The sequence below is a fragment of the Salmo salar genome, chromosome ssa15, assembly GCF_905237065.1.
Source record: "Salmo salar chromosome ssa15, Ssal_v3.1, whole genome shotgun sequence".
NCBI lineage: Eukaryota > Metazoa > Chordata > Actinopteri > Salmoniformes > Salmonidae > Salmo > Salmo salar.
Genome location: NC_059456.1, coordinates 44,647,760 through 44,663,622, shown reverse-complemented (window position 1 = coordinate 44,663,622; position 15,863 = coordinate 44,647,760). Strand labels below are relative to the sequence as shown.

Below are 15,863 nucleotides of genomic sequence, written 5' to 3'. Positions count from 1 at the left end.
TCAATCAATCAATGACTCAATCAATCAATGACTCTCAGGAGCATAGTTCTTAATCATCCCTCACATGAACCAAAGAAACCATGGGTACCCTCTGAAATGGGGATATGGGTCAAACATAAGAGATACCATATGGGAAAGTATTGACCCTCACCTGAATCTGTGTGAGGAGCTTTGGGCCGTCAGCAGCACTGAGCGTGTCCAGTGAGTCCTGGATGCCCTGAAGAGAGGAGTGACACTCGGCCATCTTGGCTGCCACTTGTCCCTTGGCCACCACCAGGTGCCTGTAGACATCCCCGAGGTCGGAGAAAAGCTCCTTCACCTGCTCCATCTTCTTCCTCATCTGGGTCTCGATCACCTGGGTGAGGAAGAGGAAGTGGAAGAGTCAGTCACTGCTGAGCATCATTTTGAAAATTTCACAAAATAAACTTCTCTAAATTGTGTCTCTGAGAGAGTATTACTTTCGACTTTGTAAACGAGGACCCTTTCTAAAGTAGTGATAAAGAACTTCATAAGAAGAAGCGCAAAGACCTGTGCAGGACCACCCAGTGCTATATAGACTTATTCAGACTAACTCCGGCAATCTCAGACCCACACAGCATATCCCAGGCCCATTCAGGCTGTCCTAGAAGTATACAGGCTACCCCAGGCCCATTCAGGTTATCCCAGAACAACAGAGGTTAACCAAGACCCACCCAGGTTATACCACTCACACAGGCTATCCCTGACCCATCCATGCCCATTAAGGCTTTTCCAGGCCTTGGATCACCCAGACCTACCCTGGCCCACACAAACCTGTTTATCCAATATGGAGTTAGTGCCAAGATAAATTAAATTTGAAGGAAAGAATTTAGCATTTGTATCCAGAAATTGAATTTAATATAGCTAATATCACTCCATATTTCCAGATCCACTCAAGTCCCACTCCCACCAGGCCCACCTCTCAGACCCACTCACCTGAAGCTCCAGTGGGGGCTCCTTGCTCTGCAACAAGACCTGGATCTCAGAGGCCCTCCTGTGGAAGCGCCCCACACTCTCCTCCTGGACCCGGATCTCCTCCTACAGTAAGAACACAACATGGGTCCATGATCAAGGTTGGGACTCAATCCATTTCAATTTCAATATATTCAGGGAATTAGTTGAAATCCCAATGAAACAAAACGGCAGAGAAAAAAAGTATGAATTGAGATTCGGAAATACATGGTACTCTTGGAATCTTTAACTGGAATCAACAGGCAGACAGACAGACCATCACGATTCCCCTTTCAAAGTGAAAGGACTTGAGTTGCCAGAGGGCGTTATGTTACCTGCATGGCTGTGACTTCTTGTTCGCTGTGGAAGGGGTGTGACTGCACCAAGTGGGCCAATTTTTGGCTGGTCCAGCTCTCCACCTCTCCGCCCAGCTGCAGCAGCCCATCCCACAGGTCCAGCCCCATGCGTAGGTTGTCCAGGTGAGAGTCCGTCCTCTCTGTCACCTGGGAAAATCACAGCTGTCAGGTTTGGCGTTCTAGGCAATAATCCATTCAGGACACACATTTATCTGAGTACCTACCCTATGAGACTTGGCTTGCGTTCGGTAGACCAGAGCAAACATGTTGACCCTTAGGGTTAGTACTAGCGCACTTGGCTGAACACTGTTATTACACTACCCTAAAGTGACAAAATAGGAGAGCCAAAGTCACGTGAGAAATTTGATGCAAATTGAAAACGTGTCTTTCTGCTGAGGCATTATAGGGCCCCCTATGGTGTAACTAATTGTACTTGTATTGGTCTCTGGCAATAGGGTGAGAACTCACATCTAGCCAGCGGTCCATCAGGGTGTCAGCCTCGGCCTCAAATGGAGTTTCAGGGCAGTCAAGGATTTGGCGCAGCTGAGTCTGCAGCTGCTTGCAGACGCCTCGCATCTCCTCCACTCCCTCCCCGAGACCACTCAACTCTGCCTTGGTGCTGTGGACCTGGTATATACACACACGCACATGTACGCACGCATGCCCGCATACACACACACACAAACAGACACACACACACACACACACAAATACAAACAAAGGCACACAGAAAAAGAAAAGTATGAAAAATAAATACACAACAAAGCACATTTGAGAGAAAATGTTATTAGGATCTTATGCTGCAATCGTGTGTTGGAAAAAATAGATAATTATGGTTGTGTTATCTGGTGCATAGTTCTTGTGGTTGTGTTATCTGGTGCATAGTTCTTGTGGTTGTGTTATCTGTTGCATAGTTCTTGTGGTTGTGTTATCTGTTGCATAGTTCTTGTGGTTGTGTTATCTGGTGCATAGTTCTTGTGGTTGTGTTATCTGGTGCATAGTTCTTGTGGTTGTGTTATCTGGTGCATAGTTCTTGTGGTTGTGTTATCTGGTGCATAGTTCTTGTGGTTGTGTTATCTGGTGCATAGTTCTTGTGGTTGTGTTATCTGGTGCATAGTTCTTGTGGTTGTGTTATCTGTTGCATAGTTCTTGTGGTTGTGTTATCTGGTGCATAGTTCTTGTGGTTGTGTTATCTGGTGCATAGTTCTTGTGGTTGTGTTATCTGGTGCATAGTTCTTGTGGTTGTGTTATCTGGTGCATAGTTCTTGTGGTTGTGTTATCTGGTGCATAGTTCTTGTGGTTGTGTTATCTGGTGCATAGTTCTTGTGGTTGTGTTATCTGGTGCATAGTTCTTGTGGTTGTGTTATCTGGTGCATAGTTCTTGTGGTTGTGTTATCTGGTGCATAGTTCTTGTGGTTGTGTTATCTGGTGCATAGTTCTTGTGGTTGTGTTATCTGGTGCATAGTTCTTGTGGTTGTGTTATCTGGTGCATAGTTCTTGTGGTTGTGGCTGTTGTTCTTGTTGCAGTTATTGTTTTTGTTGTCATTACTATAAGTTGTAGCTCTTTACCTTAGTGAGGAGTCTCTGTAGGTTGTCTTTGCCCATGTACGAGGCCTGTTCACTGATGGTGCGCTCGGCCCTCTGTAAGGTGCTGCTTAGACGACTGTGTACCATTTGGAACCTCTTCAGTAATTCTGTTAGACTTCCACAACAATCCAGCCTGTGCAATGCACACACACAGCTTGATCACACACAGCACAGTCACACACAGCTCAATCACACACTCGGTCACACATACAGTTATTTCTTATTTGAAGTGTCCTTATCAGGTGTTGACTGTTTTCTGAAAAGTTACCTTTCCCATCCCTTCGATACTTGTCTGTCTACTCTTTACTTCCATTTTAACCTCTCTCCCTCTTTACCTCCATTTTAACCTCACGCCCTCGTTACCTCCATTTTAACCTCACGCCCTCGTTACCTCCATTTTAACCTCACGCCCTCGTTACCTCCATTTTAACCTCACGCCCTCTTTACCTCCATTTTAACCTCACGCCCTCTTTACCTCCATTTTAACCTCACTACGTATTTTCCCTACTCTCTCCTCCATTTGTCTCTTCTTTTTTGCTCCTCTCCCTCATCTGTCTTCTTACCTCAGTAATGCCTCTGTTGGTCTTCTCCTCTCCCCTCTTTCTTTGGGCCTTAAGCCCTTCCCCCTGTTCCTGTACCTTCTTTCTTTGGAGTGCATCTTCCTCCCCTCTATGGTGTCCCCTCTTATTTTGGGCAGTATCCTCCTCCCCATTGATCCTGTCACTCCACCTCTCCTTCACCTCTCCTCTTCCTCTCTTACCTCCCCAGTAATGGTTCTGTTGGACACCTCTCTCCCATCTTTTCACTCCTCCACTCCTTTATTTCAACTCTCCTCTCTTCTTTCTGTCTTACCTCTCTGTAATGGCTCTATGGGTCTCCTCCCACAATGTCTCCAGCTCCTGTGTGGCTCCACCCCTCTCGGGGTTGGGTGTCGTTTGCGCAGCAGCGCGGTCTGCAGTCTCTAGACTCTGCAGCTCAAAGCGCAGCGCAGCCAGACGCCCCTCCAGGTCTGCCAATGCACGCATCCTGAGGAGGAGGAGGACAGGGTAAAAGAGCGTGTTTGCTCATCCACAAGTGCTACAGAGAAAGTGTGTATGTGTGTGTGTGTGTGTGTGTGTGTGTGTATGTGTGTGTTTGTGTGTATGTGTGTGTTTGTGTGCATGTTTGTCACTCACCTGTGCTGCACCGCAGGGAGTGTCGGCTCCTTCAGTCCCTGCTGCTCCACTGCCCTCTGAATCTCCCTCAGGACCACCAATAGGGCCATCCTCCTCTGGCCTGAACTCCTCTTCTCCTCCCCCTCTTTCCCTTCCACCTGGCCCTTCCTCCTAAGGCCCGATGATTCCTCCTCTTCCCTCCTTCTTTGGGCCTTAGGCCCTACCCCCTGTTCCTGCCCTCTCTTTCTTTGGAACGCATCATCTTCCTTTTGTTCCAATCCCCTCCTCTGCATGTCAGGCCCCTCCCCTTTCCCCCACCCTTTAAGGCTTAGCTCCTCCTCCTCCTTCTGCTTCTGCCCCCTCCCAATTCCGCTTCCGGCCAACTCGAGGTCTGCCTCATCCAGTCGCTGTGACAACGCTGCCACTGTGTCACGACAAGTGACAGCAGCACCTTCCATCGTCAACTCCATTCCGGCTGCCTCCAGTAGACCATCCACGCTCCCGGCTTCTTCTTCGTACTTCCTCACACTCTGCCGGATAGACAGCAGCCCGGAATGCCTGCCTCGGGCCCGGGTCGCACCATCTCCATGTTGCCAGTGGTCCAAGGGAACCAGCGCAGCCTGTATCCCAGCATCGGCTTCTCGTATCTGGGCTAGAAAGCGATCAAGGGCCCCGGCGGCAGAGCGCACCCTCTTTAGTGTCTCTCTGAGCTGGTGGAGGCGGTGGCACAGGGGTGGGGGTGTAGAGGGGTCTAGGGACTCCCCCTCGGAGGTCTGCCCCGACACGCACTTCAGCTCCGCGTGGAGCCGCTGGTCCATTTCCTGGGGACAGGAAGACAGTAGACACTTAAAGACACACTCTTTGAACTTGATTAAATTACCCATTGATTATTGAAGAAAATCACTTATTAACGGCTCATGAGCTTAGTGTGTGTGTGTGTGTGTGTGTGTGTGTGTGTGTGTGTGTGTGTGTGTGTGTGTGTGTGTGTGTGTGTGTGTGTGTGTGTGTGTGTGTGTGTGTGTGTGTGTGTGTGTTGAACAAAATACATACAACTCATCAACTGTTGTGAGTCAAGTCAACTGATGAGTGAACACTGACATGTACAGTATACCTTAAAGTCAGCCACAGTCAAGGGATCAGTCAGCCCATAGAGTGAGATAGCTATGGGCTGCCTGGTGATGCGGTCAAGCTGGTCTGAGATCAGTGATATCTGAGAGTCTGCTGATTCCATCAGCTCCACGGTGGTGGCCAGAGAAGCCATTCTGAGAGAGAAACACAAGCCATTTAATTTTACACACGCACACACACATACATGTATGCACACACAAACACACAAATGCAGGAATAACTACCAAGTATTTAAATGGAAATGATGTGGTAACAATGGGTACTTTGAACCCAAAAAAAATTCAACACAATTGGTCCCTACATGTGTTCGCATCTTTTGAAATTCGAAAGGGGAGTGGAGACTTCCCTAGTCTCGTTAGTATCTTTTATCATACGTCTCCCCAAATGCACTTTTTCAAATAAATCAAATTAACTTGAAAGTGGGACTGGACCTGGTCTGCAGGCAGATCTGCTGGCCTCTCCACTGCTGAACGAGCTTGGCCCCTTCACTGTCCCCCTCCAGTCTACCTCCCTCTGCAATCTGCTGCTGCGATACCTGGGAGGACTGCAGCTCAAACTCAAACCACAGCACCTCAGTCTCCTGCTTAAGAGCCTGCCGACACACACACACACACACACACACACACACACACACACACACACACACACACACACACACACACACACACACACACACACACACACACACACACACACACACACACACACGTATTTTTGAAACGCACACACATTTAAAACACACGCACACATTTTTTTTTATGTACACACTCACGTTTGAAACGGACTGAAATGGGGAGGTACTACCTGAACGTGTACAATAAGATATTCTAATTTCCAAACAGCGTGTCTTACTGAACACAAATCTGGCAGGAAGGCAGCTGAGACCATAGAAATGATCCGTGTCACACATGAGTGTTCCAGTCCAATTGGTGTGAGCCTGGGCTTTGTCCCTTCCAGTAGTTCTTTGTCTATTTAATGTATTTTTTTTATCTTGTGTAAGCTGCAAAGCTATTCAATGTTTCTGCATAGTAAACTGCCAACGTGCATTATTGTGGCACAGGTATTTATATATGTGTGAAATAAACCATTCTATGGCTGAGACTTACCTGTAGCTCCTTGATGTGGCTGTGCAGGGCAGAGGTGGTGACTGGCTCGGGCTGAAACTCTCTCTCCAGACTCTGTCTGTTTCTCTGGAGCTGTGAATGGAAGGCTGAACGGGAAGCTCTGTACCTGAATAGCCAAGGTTCAACTTTGTTATTATTAAAAAAAATGTTTTACAAAAGTGACATTTGTTGACGCAGTGCAAACAAATTAAGACAGAAATTAAAAACCTAAAAACAACCAGCAAAAATAGATAAAATATAAAAAGTTGTTCAATTGATTCAGTGCAGTCATTTAATAACAACACATTTGATCTATGAGCATCTTTCAAAACAACCAGGGACACTGTCCCTGAAAACCAGAGGTGAGAATAAAGCGTCACTCACATTAGCGACGTTCTCCTGCATTAAACAAAACCATCAAAGTTTAAATGTCAACAAGTGCGACAAGTTTTAAAATGGAGCGTTGGTTGAAACGGTTTGGTAATGTGGTCGATTGGCCCTGGCAACTTGTTGTTGTAGTGGTTGGCACAGTGTCTATAAACAGCTTATAGCTTTCTTATAGCATTCTATATCTATATATGAAAGTGTATATTTAACTAAACATTTTACAGTCATTCCAATCTGTTTCTCTATCCATATCTCAGCATCAACACATGATCCAACCATTGTTCTTTTCAGCTCATCCTATCCAGGCTTACAAACTGTGTAGGCTAATGCAACGATTTGAGCTCGCCTTGAACAAATTGAAAAGAGGCTTTAATGGAAGAGAATTATCAGCGTGCGTCTTGACTGTCTTTTTTTACTTTTGTTTACACTAGCCAACAAACAGTAGAGATGGATCCCTTACCTCTCCACCACTTCCTGCGTTGACGACCCCTCTTCCTGTGGGGGGGTGGTGGCAGCGGCCGGGATGACTGTCCGTTCAGGTGCTGGCTGCTCGGTCTCCACGCTATCGCCCCTGATGATCATCTAGGAGACAGGCAAACAGGCGCACGGTAACAGCAGGGTCAGGGGAGGCAGTAATGCCGGACAGTGGCTCTAGCACACTCCGGCATGAAGTTTCCCCCCTAGGTACAGATACAGGATCAGCTTCCCCTCCCTTAATTATTTTCTTAACCATTAGGGGGGAAATGCTATACTGACACAGGATCAGCATGTAGAGGCAACTTCACCCTACACCCTCTAGCACGGCTTTATCCAATTACTGGGGATTAACTCCTACAGCTGCCTCTGTCATAAGAGGTGCCAGGAGCAGCCAACCAAGACTCGGCCTCTAGTATGAGGTTCTTAGGAAAAGGGCAAATGCCAGTTTTTTGAGGGTGTTTTAACACTTTATTCAGACTGCAAGTAACTGAGATGAGGAGAAACAATGAGAAGGGTGAATGCAGGGGCTAAACCCCAGTCTCCGGTGGGGAGTTGTAAATTATGACACGTGCCAGGGACTGTTACCACTACACCATGGCTCTTCACAAAGGCCAGTTTAAAGGTCCAATGCATCCGTTTATATATTAATATCAAATAATTTCTGGGTAACAATTAAGTACCTTACTGTGATTGTTTTCAATTAAAATTGTAAAAAAAAATACAAAAATTGCTTCTTAGCAAAGAGCAATTTCTCAAGCAAGAATTTTGCAAGGACTGTCTGGGAGTGGTCTGAGTGGGGATGGGAAAACTAGCTATTATAGGCAGAGAGGTGCGGAACCTTCTTTCTTATTGGTCTATTAACTAATTTACCTCTAACTAATGTATCCTCTGATACAGCATAAATATTTTGAATGAAGCCATAGTGCAGATTTCCTTTCTGCTAACTAACTAGCTAGCTAGTTGGCCTAGTCCTTGAAATGTCAATGTAACCAGAGCCATCTGAGAATATATCCACACCCTTCATTGAGCCCAAGCCCACTCTCTGAGAAGATACTTTTCCAGCCATTAGTAAGAGTGAAACACCAGATTCAGGATACCGAAGACTAGCATCCTACCATCCTACCACTTCCAGTACCTGAGTGTGATTTGGGCCTTGTTGATGGCTTTTCTGGACATGCATTAAACGACCCCCTTGGACTTGCAGTAGGCGGCCCTGGACATGCAATGGGCGATCTTGGACTGGGAGTGGGTGTTCCGGGGTCTGCAGTGGGAGACCCTGGACTTGCAGTGGGCGGTCCTGTTTTAGTTGGGTTTGGTTCTGGTCTTGCAGAGCCTGAGAGCGGTGTCCAGCTTGCTTTTGTGGGAGCTCCTGGCTTTGCTTTTGTGGGCCAGCCTGCTGGCCAGTCTCGCTCAGCAGGGTGTGATCTCCAGGCTCGCACCCCCTGCTAAAGTGACACAAGAACAACAACAGGGGATAAAACCCAGGACAATCACTTAGCTAATCCTATTGCCTGGCCTCAGGAAATATAAATATAAATACACATATTTAATAGTTTGAGGTTTTACAGACAAAACAAGTGGCTGATGTTTAACTAGCCCATCAATAATTTAACTTTATAGCATCAAACAATAATCTAAATGAATTGAATCATTTTATCACTACTAAGATATTAAAGACATTACGGGTTATTTGCAATTAGAATTGTTGCATTGATTACCATGTGCAGACCACAAATTGGCCCGGGCATTTCTAGTACACCGGCCCATTTTTTCCCTTGAGGCCCCAATTACTAGCCAAATAATGATCATTTTACGCAAAACCCTCAATTTATACCAGACCACTGGGCTAAAGATGGACCAGCCCATCTGGCATTTGCCGAAACTTCCCAATGGCCAGTTTGTTTCTGTAGAGCACCATTGAAACTTTGTAAATGTAGCGCTATGTTTCACCTGTCCTGCGGGGGCACTGTGGCACCGTGCTGCAGTTGCGGCAGCATGCTCTCCTTCCCTCCCCCTGACTCCCTTCGCTGGACTGCAGCTCTGCTGGGGGCACTTTCCGGAGCCAGGGTCTCACACAGCTCCCTGAGGGCCTCCAGGCGCTCTGCACCCCTCAGTGTCGCACTGCCCGCTGTGGGTAGACATGCCTAGAACAATATAAATAAAATAGAATGAATCCTACTGAAACACGGTTACGCACATGTGGGTACACAGACCCGCAAGCAACTGCGGCCCCTCATGATGAGTTCAGATTTCTTGTGGCCCCGACCCCCATCAAAGTTTCCCATCCCTGATGTAGACCAAGCTCCAGAGCCACGTTTGGAGTACAGTGAAGTACAGTGGTTTGGAGAATGAGAACCCCGTTAGACTAAATGAGACTGATGTACAATCAGGATCAACCTGTAAAAAAAATACATCTCCTCCCAACCCTTCTGCTTCAAAGCCTCCATTGCATGACAATCACCGGTGGCTGGTAAGGGGAGGACAGCTCATAATAATGGCTTGAATGGAGTGAACGGAGTGGTATCAAACACATGGAAAGCATATCATTTTGATATCATTCCATTTATTCCCCCAGCCACCACTAATGGAAATTAGGCCTCATTTCATGCTATCATGTTACCGTGCAACAATGCTGTGAAATATTGATTCAAAAGATTTCGTGGTACCTGTTGTCTGTACACAGGTTCAGGGTCAGTGGCATCTCGCTCAGTGTTAGTAGTGTATATGTCACATCTCATAACAGTGGGGTTAAGGGACCGCACCCCGTTGATCTCAGACCACAAGAGTGGCAAAAAGGCAGTCATCTCTGAATGCACAGCCTGGGCGTCACAAGACACAAAACCACTGTTAGTAAGACTAGGCATTAAATCAAATGAAATGAGCATAGAATGATAAGCTGCTCATGCAATGCATTGGTACAGTGTTCATATTAGGACTCCTTGTGACTGACACAACTACAGCTGGTGTGTGCAATCCTAATATGGACACCATACAGCTCCCTGCAATTGGATTGTGATAGGTTAACAAAACAATGTATCCACTGATCTGCACATAACCTATACATTTCCCAATGGAGCTCAAAGCCCTGTTAGGTATGAGTTCAATCATCACTTTTCTGCCAACCCTAACCATTATGTTTTATTAAAAGGTTATTTATTGTGGCCTGGGGAGGTCTAGCTGTCTAGGCTGCTGCCTCTGGAATACATGTACTGCTACCAGCATGGGTTTGAATCCAGCCCATTGCTCTTTCAGCCACAACTCTCCTATTTTTCGTCTATACCTCTTTCTGTCCTATCCAATAAACAATAAAATATGTAAGTGTGGGACTGCCCCACTTCTTAAAAAATAAATACATTTTATTTATCAAAGGCAGCAAACAGTGAACAAACATTTTCTATAGTGTCCCTTTTTGTAAGTCACTCTGGATAAGGCTGTCTTCTAAATGACGAAAATATAACATTTTAGGTAAATGTAATGTCTTCTTTGAACCAGCTCCTTTTCCCATTCTTACCTCCCACTGGCTCCTGACTGAAAGAGACAGTAGCTTCACAGCTTGGAGCTGGGCCCCAGAGCAGAGGGCCCCCAAACCCTCAGCGGCCCCCAGGAACTCCTCCAGGATGGCGGGCCTCAAAGCACCCAAGGCCCTCTGGAGGACGAGAGATCATGCAGACAAAAATCATGACCACCACACGGACATGTTGACCATGGACAACACAACCACATACTAACCATTGACCAACACTGACCATTGACCAACACTCCAAAAATACATTGAATTCCATAAATCTGAGGTGTTGCACCGTTGCCATACTCCGGGATTACAAATGACAACTTCTGACAAAGGAACATTTTTACTATATTACACAAAATTTAACAGATATTAAATAAAGAGACACTATTCAGACCTATTAAAAAGTTACCCACGTGATAATAATGGAAATGGAAATGGTAACCTTGACAAGGAAAAAAACTCAAATGTGAGATGAAATACTCTTTGATTTCATACCTCTTTTCTCTTGGCTTGCCAGTCAGACATCTCTCGGTCACTGAAGAGTACAATGGCTTCCTGGATGTTCTCTTGCAAGCGAAACTTGGCCTTCTCCAGCCTGCTCCTAGCCATCGCCTTGGCTTTCGAGTAGATCTCGCTATGGACCATGAACGGTGGGTGTGGAGAGGCTTGGTCGCTACCCTGTTGAGGAGGGTTCTGGGTCCTCAGTTGGCCTTTAACTCTGAATTTGGGGATGTGGGTCTGTTTTTGAGTTGGTTCAGACTGGGTTTGGGGCACCGTGGGATCATGGTACAAAGATTGACCCACAGGCTGCTGCTCTTGCTCTTCGTGACTTTGGTTCAAAGGTTGAGTTTCACTGGTTTTGGCGTATGTTTGAACTTGGGCCAGAAGCTGAACTCGTGGTTCAATGGGAGTTTGAGTTTGCTGCGTTTGAGGTTTGTTTTGAGTCTGAACCTGAGATGTAGTGAGGCCCACCGGCTGAGGCTGTGTTGGGGTCTGAGTGTGAGGTTGACTTTGTGGTAGGGCCTTGGTGGTGGCTGTCTGCTGGCTGATGGCCTGGGGTAGACGGTCCCCTTGCAGTGGGCTATGGGGTTCTGTGTGCCGCCAATGTGGGGGTGTCTGAGTTGCAAGCTTGGCGTGGGATGGTAGGTCACTCTTGCTCTTGGCTGTGGCCGCTGCAAATGAACCCCTCTGGGTCTCTGGCAGTGAGTACCAGCGGACTAGCACCTTGGGTGGTGGCTCATCCCCCGCCGGCACCCAAGCTCGCCTCGACCCCAGGGAGCTAAGCATCTCCACAATTTCCTGGAAAAGGAGAGACACACAACCCAAAGCAAACACCTCTGAAACTGAGACAGACAAACTTCAAAGAGCACTCCTCAATTTCTATATCCGCCTACAGTCAGGTCTTAACATGTTCATAAACTAAGGGTTGGGTCTTTGAGAATGTAACAGCCAACAACTGGATTTATTAATAATCTGCTAGTTTAATGGTCGAACATGACGACCCACACTGTTTTCCATAGACTGAAATGGAGCACTTCCATTTCCTACCCAGCTAGCCTGAAATGTCATATAATCATGGCTGCTGTGTGAATCCGTTGTCCATTACTGTAAGTACCTGAGCCTGGGCAACCGCTTCTGTGACTCTGTCCTCCAAAGCAGCTGCATTGAGGTGTTGAATAGGGGAGTTCGTCTGTGCTTTCTCCACCAGGACTTGCAGGTCCTGCCCCTCTGTCACCACTTGGCCCTCAAGCTGCAGGCCACGAGAGATCAGTGCCTGCGCAGAACAAGAGAAACAAACAAAATGTTGCAAAAACATTATTTTAAAGTTTATGGAATGTTATGAAGTAATGTGTCGTGGATATTCTACACATGTTGTGGAAAATATCACCAGGGACACTTGAAGTCAATCTAAATGAATCATTGTTTATTAACCTGTTAGGGCTAGGGGGCAGTATTGACACGGCTGGATAAAAAAACATACCCGATTTAATCTGGTTACCACTCCTACCCAGTAACTAGAATATGCATATACTTATTACATATGGATAGAAAACACCCTAAATTTTCTAAAACTGTTTGAATGGTGTCTGTGAGTATAACAGAACTCATTTGGCAGGCAAAACCCTGAGACATTTTCTGACAGGAAGTGGATACCTGATGTGTTGTATTACCTTTAAACCTATCCCATTGAAAAACACAGGGGCTGAGGAATATTTTGGCACTTCCTATTGCTTCCACTAGATGTCACCAGCCTTTACAAAGTGTTTTGAGTCTTCTGGAGGGAGATCTGACCGAACAAGAGCCATGGAACGATGATGGCCCATTAGACACCTGGCGCGCGAGTTCATGTTGGGTACCCTCGTTCCAATACGTTATAAAAGAGTATGCATTCGTCCACCTTGAATATTATTCATGTTCTGGTTAAAAAAGGCCCTAATGATTTATGCTATACAACGTTTGACATCTTTGAACGAACGTAAATATATTTTTTTCCCCTCGTTCATGACGAGAAGTCCGGCTGGCTTAGATCATGTGCTAACAAGACGGAGATTTTTGGACATAAATGATGAGCTTTTTTGAACAAAACTACATTCGTTATGGACCTGTGATACCTGGAAGTGACATCTGATGAAGAGAATCAAAGGTAATGGATTATTTACATAGTATTTTCGATTTTAGATCTCCCCAACATGACGTCTAGTCTGTATCGCAACGCGTATTTTTCTGGGCGCAGTGCTCAGATTATTGCAAAGTGTGATTTCCCAGTAAGGTTATTTTTAAATCTGGCAAGTTGATTGCGTTCAAGAGATGTAAATCTATAATTCTTTAAATGACAATATAATATTTTACCAATGTTTTCTAATTTTAATTATTTAATTAGTGGTGCTGACTTGACTGCCGGTTATTGGAGGGAAACGATTTCCTCAACATCAATGCCATAGTAAAACGCTGTTTTTGGATATAAATATGAACTTGATAGAACTAAAAATGCATGCATTGTCTAACATAATGTCCTAGGAGTGTCATCTGATGGAGATTGTAAAAGGTTAGTGCATCATTTTAGCTGGTTTTATGGTTTTGGTGACCCTGTCTTTGAATTGACAAAACATTACACACAACTCTTGTAAATGTACTGTCCTAACATACTCTAAATTTATGCTTTCGCCGTAAAACCTTTTTGAAATCGTAAAACGTGGTTAGATTAAGGAGATGTTTATCTTTCAAAGGGTGTAAAATAGTTGTATGTTTGAAAAATTAGAATTTTGACATTTATTTGGATTCAAATTTGCCGCTCTTGAAATGCACCTGCTGTTGATGGAGTGCACCACGGGTGGCACGCTAGCGTCCCACCTAGCCCATAGAGGTTAACAGTTAACTAGAGAGGTTCCAACAAACTTGATGCCCCATAGTGAAAGTCTGTCAGGAGCTCTAACTGGGCAGTCCCGTTAGTTATCTTATATACTTACACAGACAAGTAATATTTGCATGATTTAGCTTATTCATTATTCATCATAATTAATTCATCATCAACGTTTGGTTCATGCATGTGACTGACTAATACTGGTTGAAGCATGTGACAGACCAATACCTCACAAGGCTTCTTCTCTCGAAGTTGAGACCTTGAACTGAGATAACTTTCCTAAAACAAGGTTCTGGGCGTCCTGCCAAATTGCAGATACTGATAGTGAGGATTCGTTCAGTCAGTCACTTGCATGAACACAGAAATTGGTTATTAGAAATGCACAAACATAAGACTTCCATTTGTGATGGAACATTTTATTAGAACTTAATGGCAATGGTAGCTAATGTCCTAGGAATGTTTTTAGTTTGCTGGTAGGGCTAAAGTTAATACCTGTAGCCTATATGATCTGCCAGTAATAGAATACATGATCTGCCACTACTAGAGTACATGATCTGCCACTACTAGAGTACATGATCTGCCACTACTAGAGTACATGATCTGCCACTACTAGAATACATGATCTGCCAGTACTAGAATACATGATCTGCCAGTACTAGAGTACATGATCTGCCAGTACTAGAATACATAATCTGCCACTACTAGAATACATGATCTGCCAGTACTAGAGTACATGATCTGCCACTACAAGAGTACATGATCTGCCACTACTAGAGTACATGATCTGCCACTACTAGAGTACATGATCTGCCAGTACTAGAATACATGATCTGCCACTACTAGAATACAGCAAAAGGACATTAATACTGTAAATAGTGATACATGTCCACTTAAGCAGCGACATGTAAAAACAAGAAGTGTAACGGCACCGAGTAGTGTATGCTAACGATAATAGTAGTGAGGAGATAGTGGGTTCTCACTTTGGCCTCTCTTCCAGGTTTCCTCTCTTCCAGGTGCTGGTGAACCTCCAGGGCTTCGGTCCCCCAGTGACTCAGCTCGGCCAAACGGCCCTCTAACATGGACGTGGCCCTCTGTAGATCACTGCATGTCCTTTCCGCTCTGACCAGCGCCTGCCAAACCTGCACACACACACACACACGTGCAGATTAGGGTTGGGGTTAGAGTTGGTCTCAATCTGAATTGAAGTCAGTTAATTTAAAATGTTCAAATCTAAAATGTTTTGATGTACTTTTTTCATTTTCAGTTTATTGAAAGACATTGAAAATAGGTTCCATTTTTCCAATTATTAGACTGTAATTTCAGTTTTCTTCCTGAATTGACTGACTGCAATTTGAATTTAAGCCTAGTTCACAAATTATATCCACTTGTATCAAAACATAATGCTGTTTCTTGTATAATCTTCTTATAATCACATTCTTGTCTTAACAGCTGCCAGCACACTAGAAAAACATCTTAAAACTGCTAGTCTAAAATCGTTCACATCCACAGAACTGTCCCGGTGTTTGAAAGGCCAGCAGAAAGGCACAGAGATTGGGGCTACCTCCGGGAGTGTATGTCTGAGTTTTTCCACTTTGTCCACAGGGAAGTCTTGGGATGGGCTGAGAGAACCCAAATCCACCTGCATTATCTTCTTACTCAAAAGCTGCGGGGACAAAAATAGGAAAGAAAATAAGGGCGTGAAAGACAGTGCTTTGCACCATGTGCAAACTAGGGTTGTAGTACTGCCGGAGCGCAGGGGAGTGGCGCCCCCTCACTTTTGTTCAATTTGAGAATACATGAAGCTGGTATTTCTGGAAAATGTGTTCTGAT

At 45.2% G+C, this 15,863-nt stretch overlaps 1 protein-coding gene across 9 annotated transcripts in view; it reads right to left on the bottom strand.

The window, feature by feature from the left end:
* The window catches only part of syne2a (spectrin repeat containing, nuclear envelope 2a), a 250,928-nt gene that overhangs the window by 171,601 nt on the left and 63,464 nt on the right, over positions 1-15,863 (bottom strand). For 8 of the 9 annotated variants that reach the window (XM_014145109.2, XM_014145105.2, XM_014145104.2 and 5 more), the window contains 19 exons: positions 15,595-15,696; positions 15,014-15,172; positions 12,288-12,446; positions 11,168-11,971; positions 10,673-10,807; positions 9,828-9,980; positions 9,112-9,305; positions 8,297-8,606; positions 7,145-7,266; positions 6,301-6,424; positions 5,626-5,786; positions 5,178-5,328; positions 4,088-4,887; positions 3,765-3,938; positions 2,895-3,045; positions 1,794-1,952; positions 1,305-1,472; positions 955-1,056; positions 152-355 (listed from right to left, as the gene is read on the bottom strand). In XM_014145109.2, the coding sequence (XP_014000584.2) occupies positions 152-355; positions 955-1,056; positions 1,305-1,472; positions 1,794-1,952; positions 2,895-3,045; positions 3,765-3,938; positions 4,088-4,887; positions 5,178-5,328; positions 5,626-5,786; positions 6,301-6,424; positions 7,145-7,266; positions 8,297-8,606; positions 9,112-9,305; positions 9,828-9,980; positions 10,673-10,807; positions 11,168-11,971; positions 12,288-12,446; positions 15,014-15,172; positions 15,595-15,696 (4,332 nt within the window). The remainder of the gene's footprint in view (positions 1-151; positions 356-954; positions 1,057-1,304; positions 1,473-1,793; positions 1,953-2,894; positions 3,046-3,764; positions 3,939-4,087; positions 4,888-5,177; positions 5,329-5,625; positions 5,787-6,300; positions 6,425-7,144; positions 7,267-8,296; positions 8,607-9,111; positions 9,306-9,827; positions 9,981-10,672; positions 10,808-11,167; positions 11,972-12,287; positions 12,447-15,013; positions 15,173-15,594; positions 15,697-15,863) is intronic. The other variant, XM_014145112.2, reaches the window with a different exon arrangement.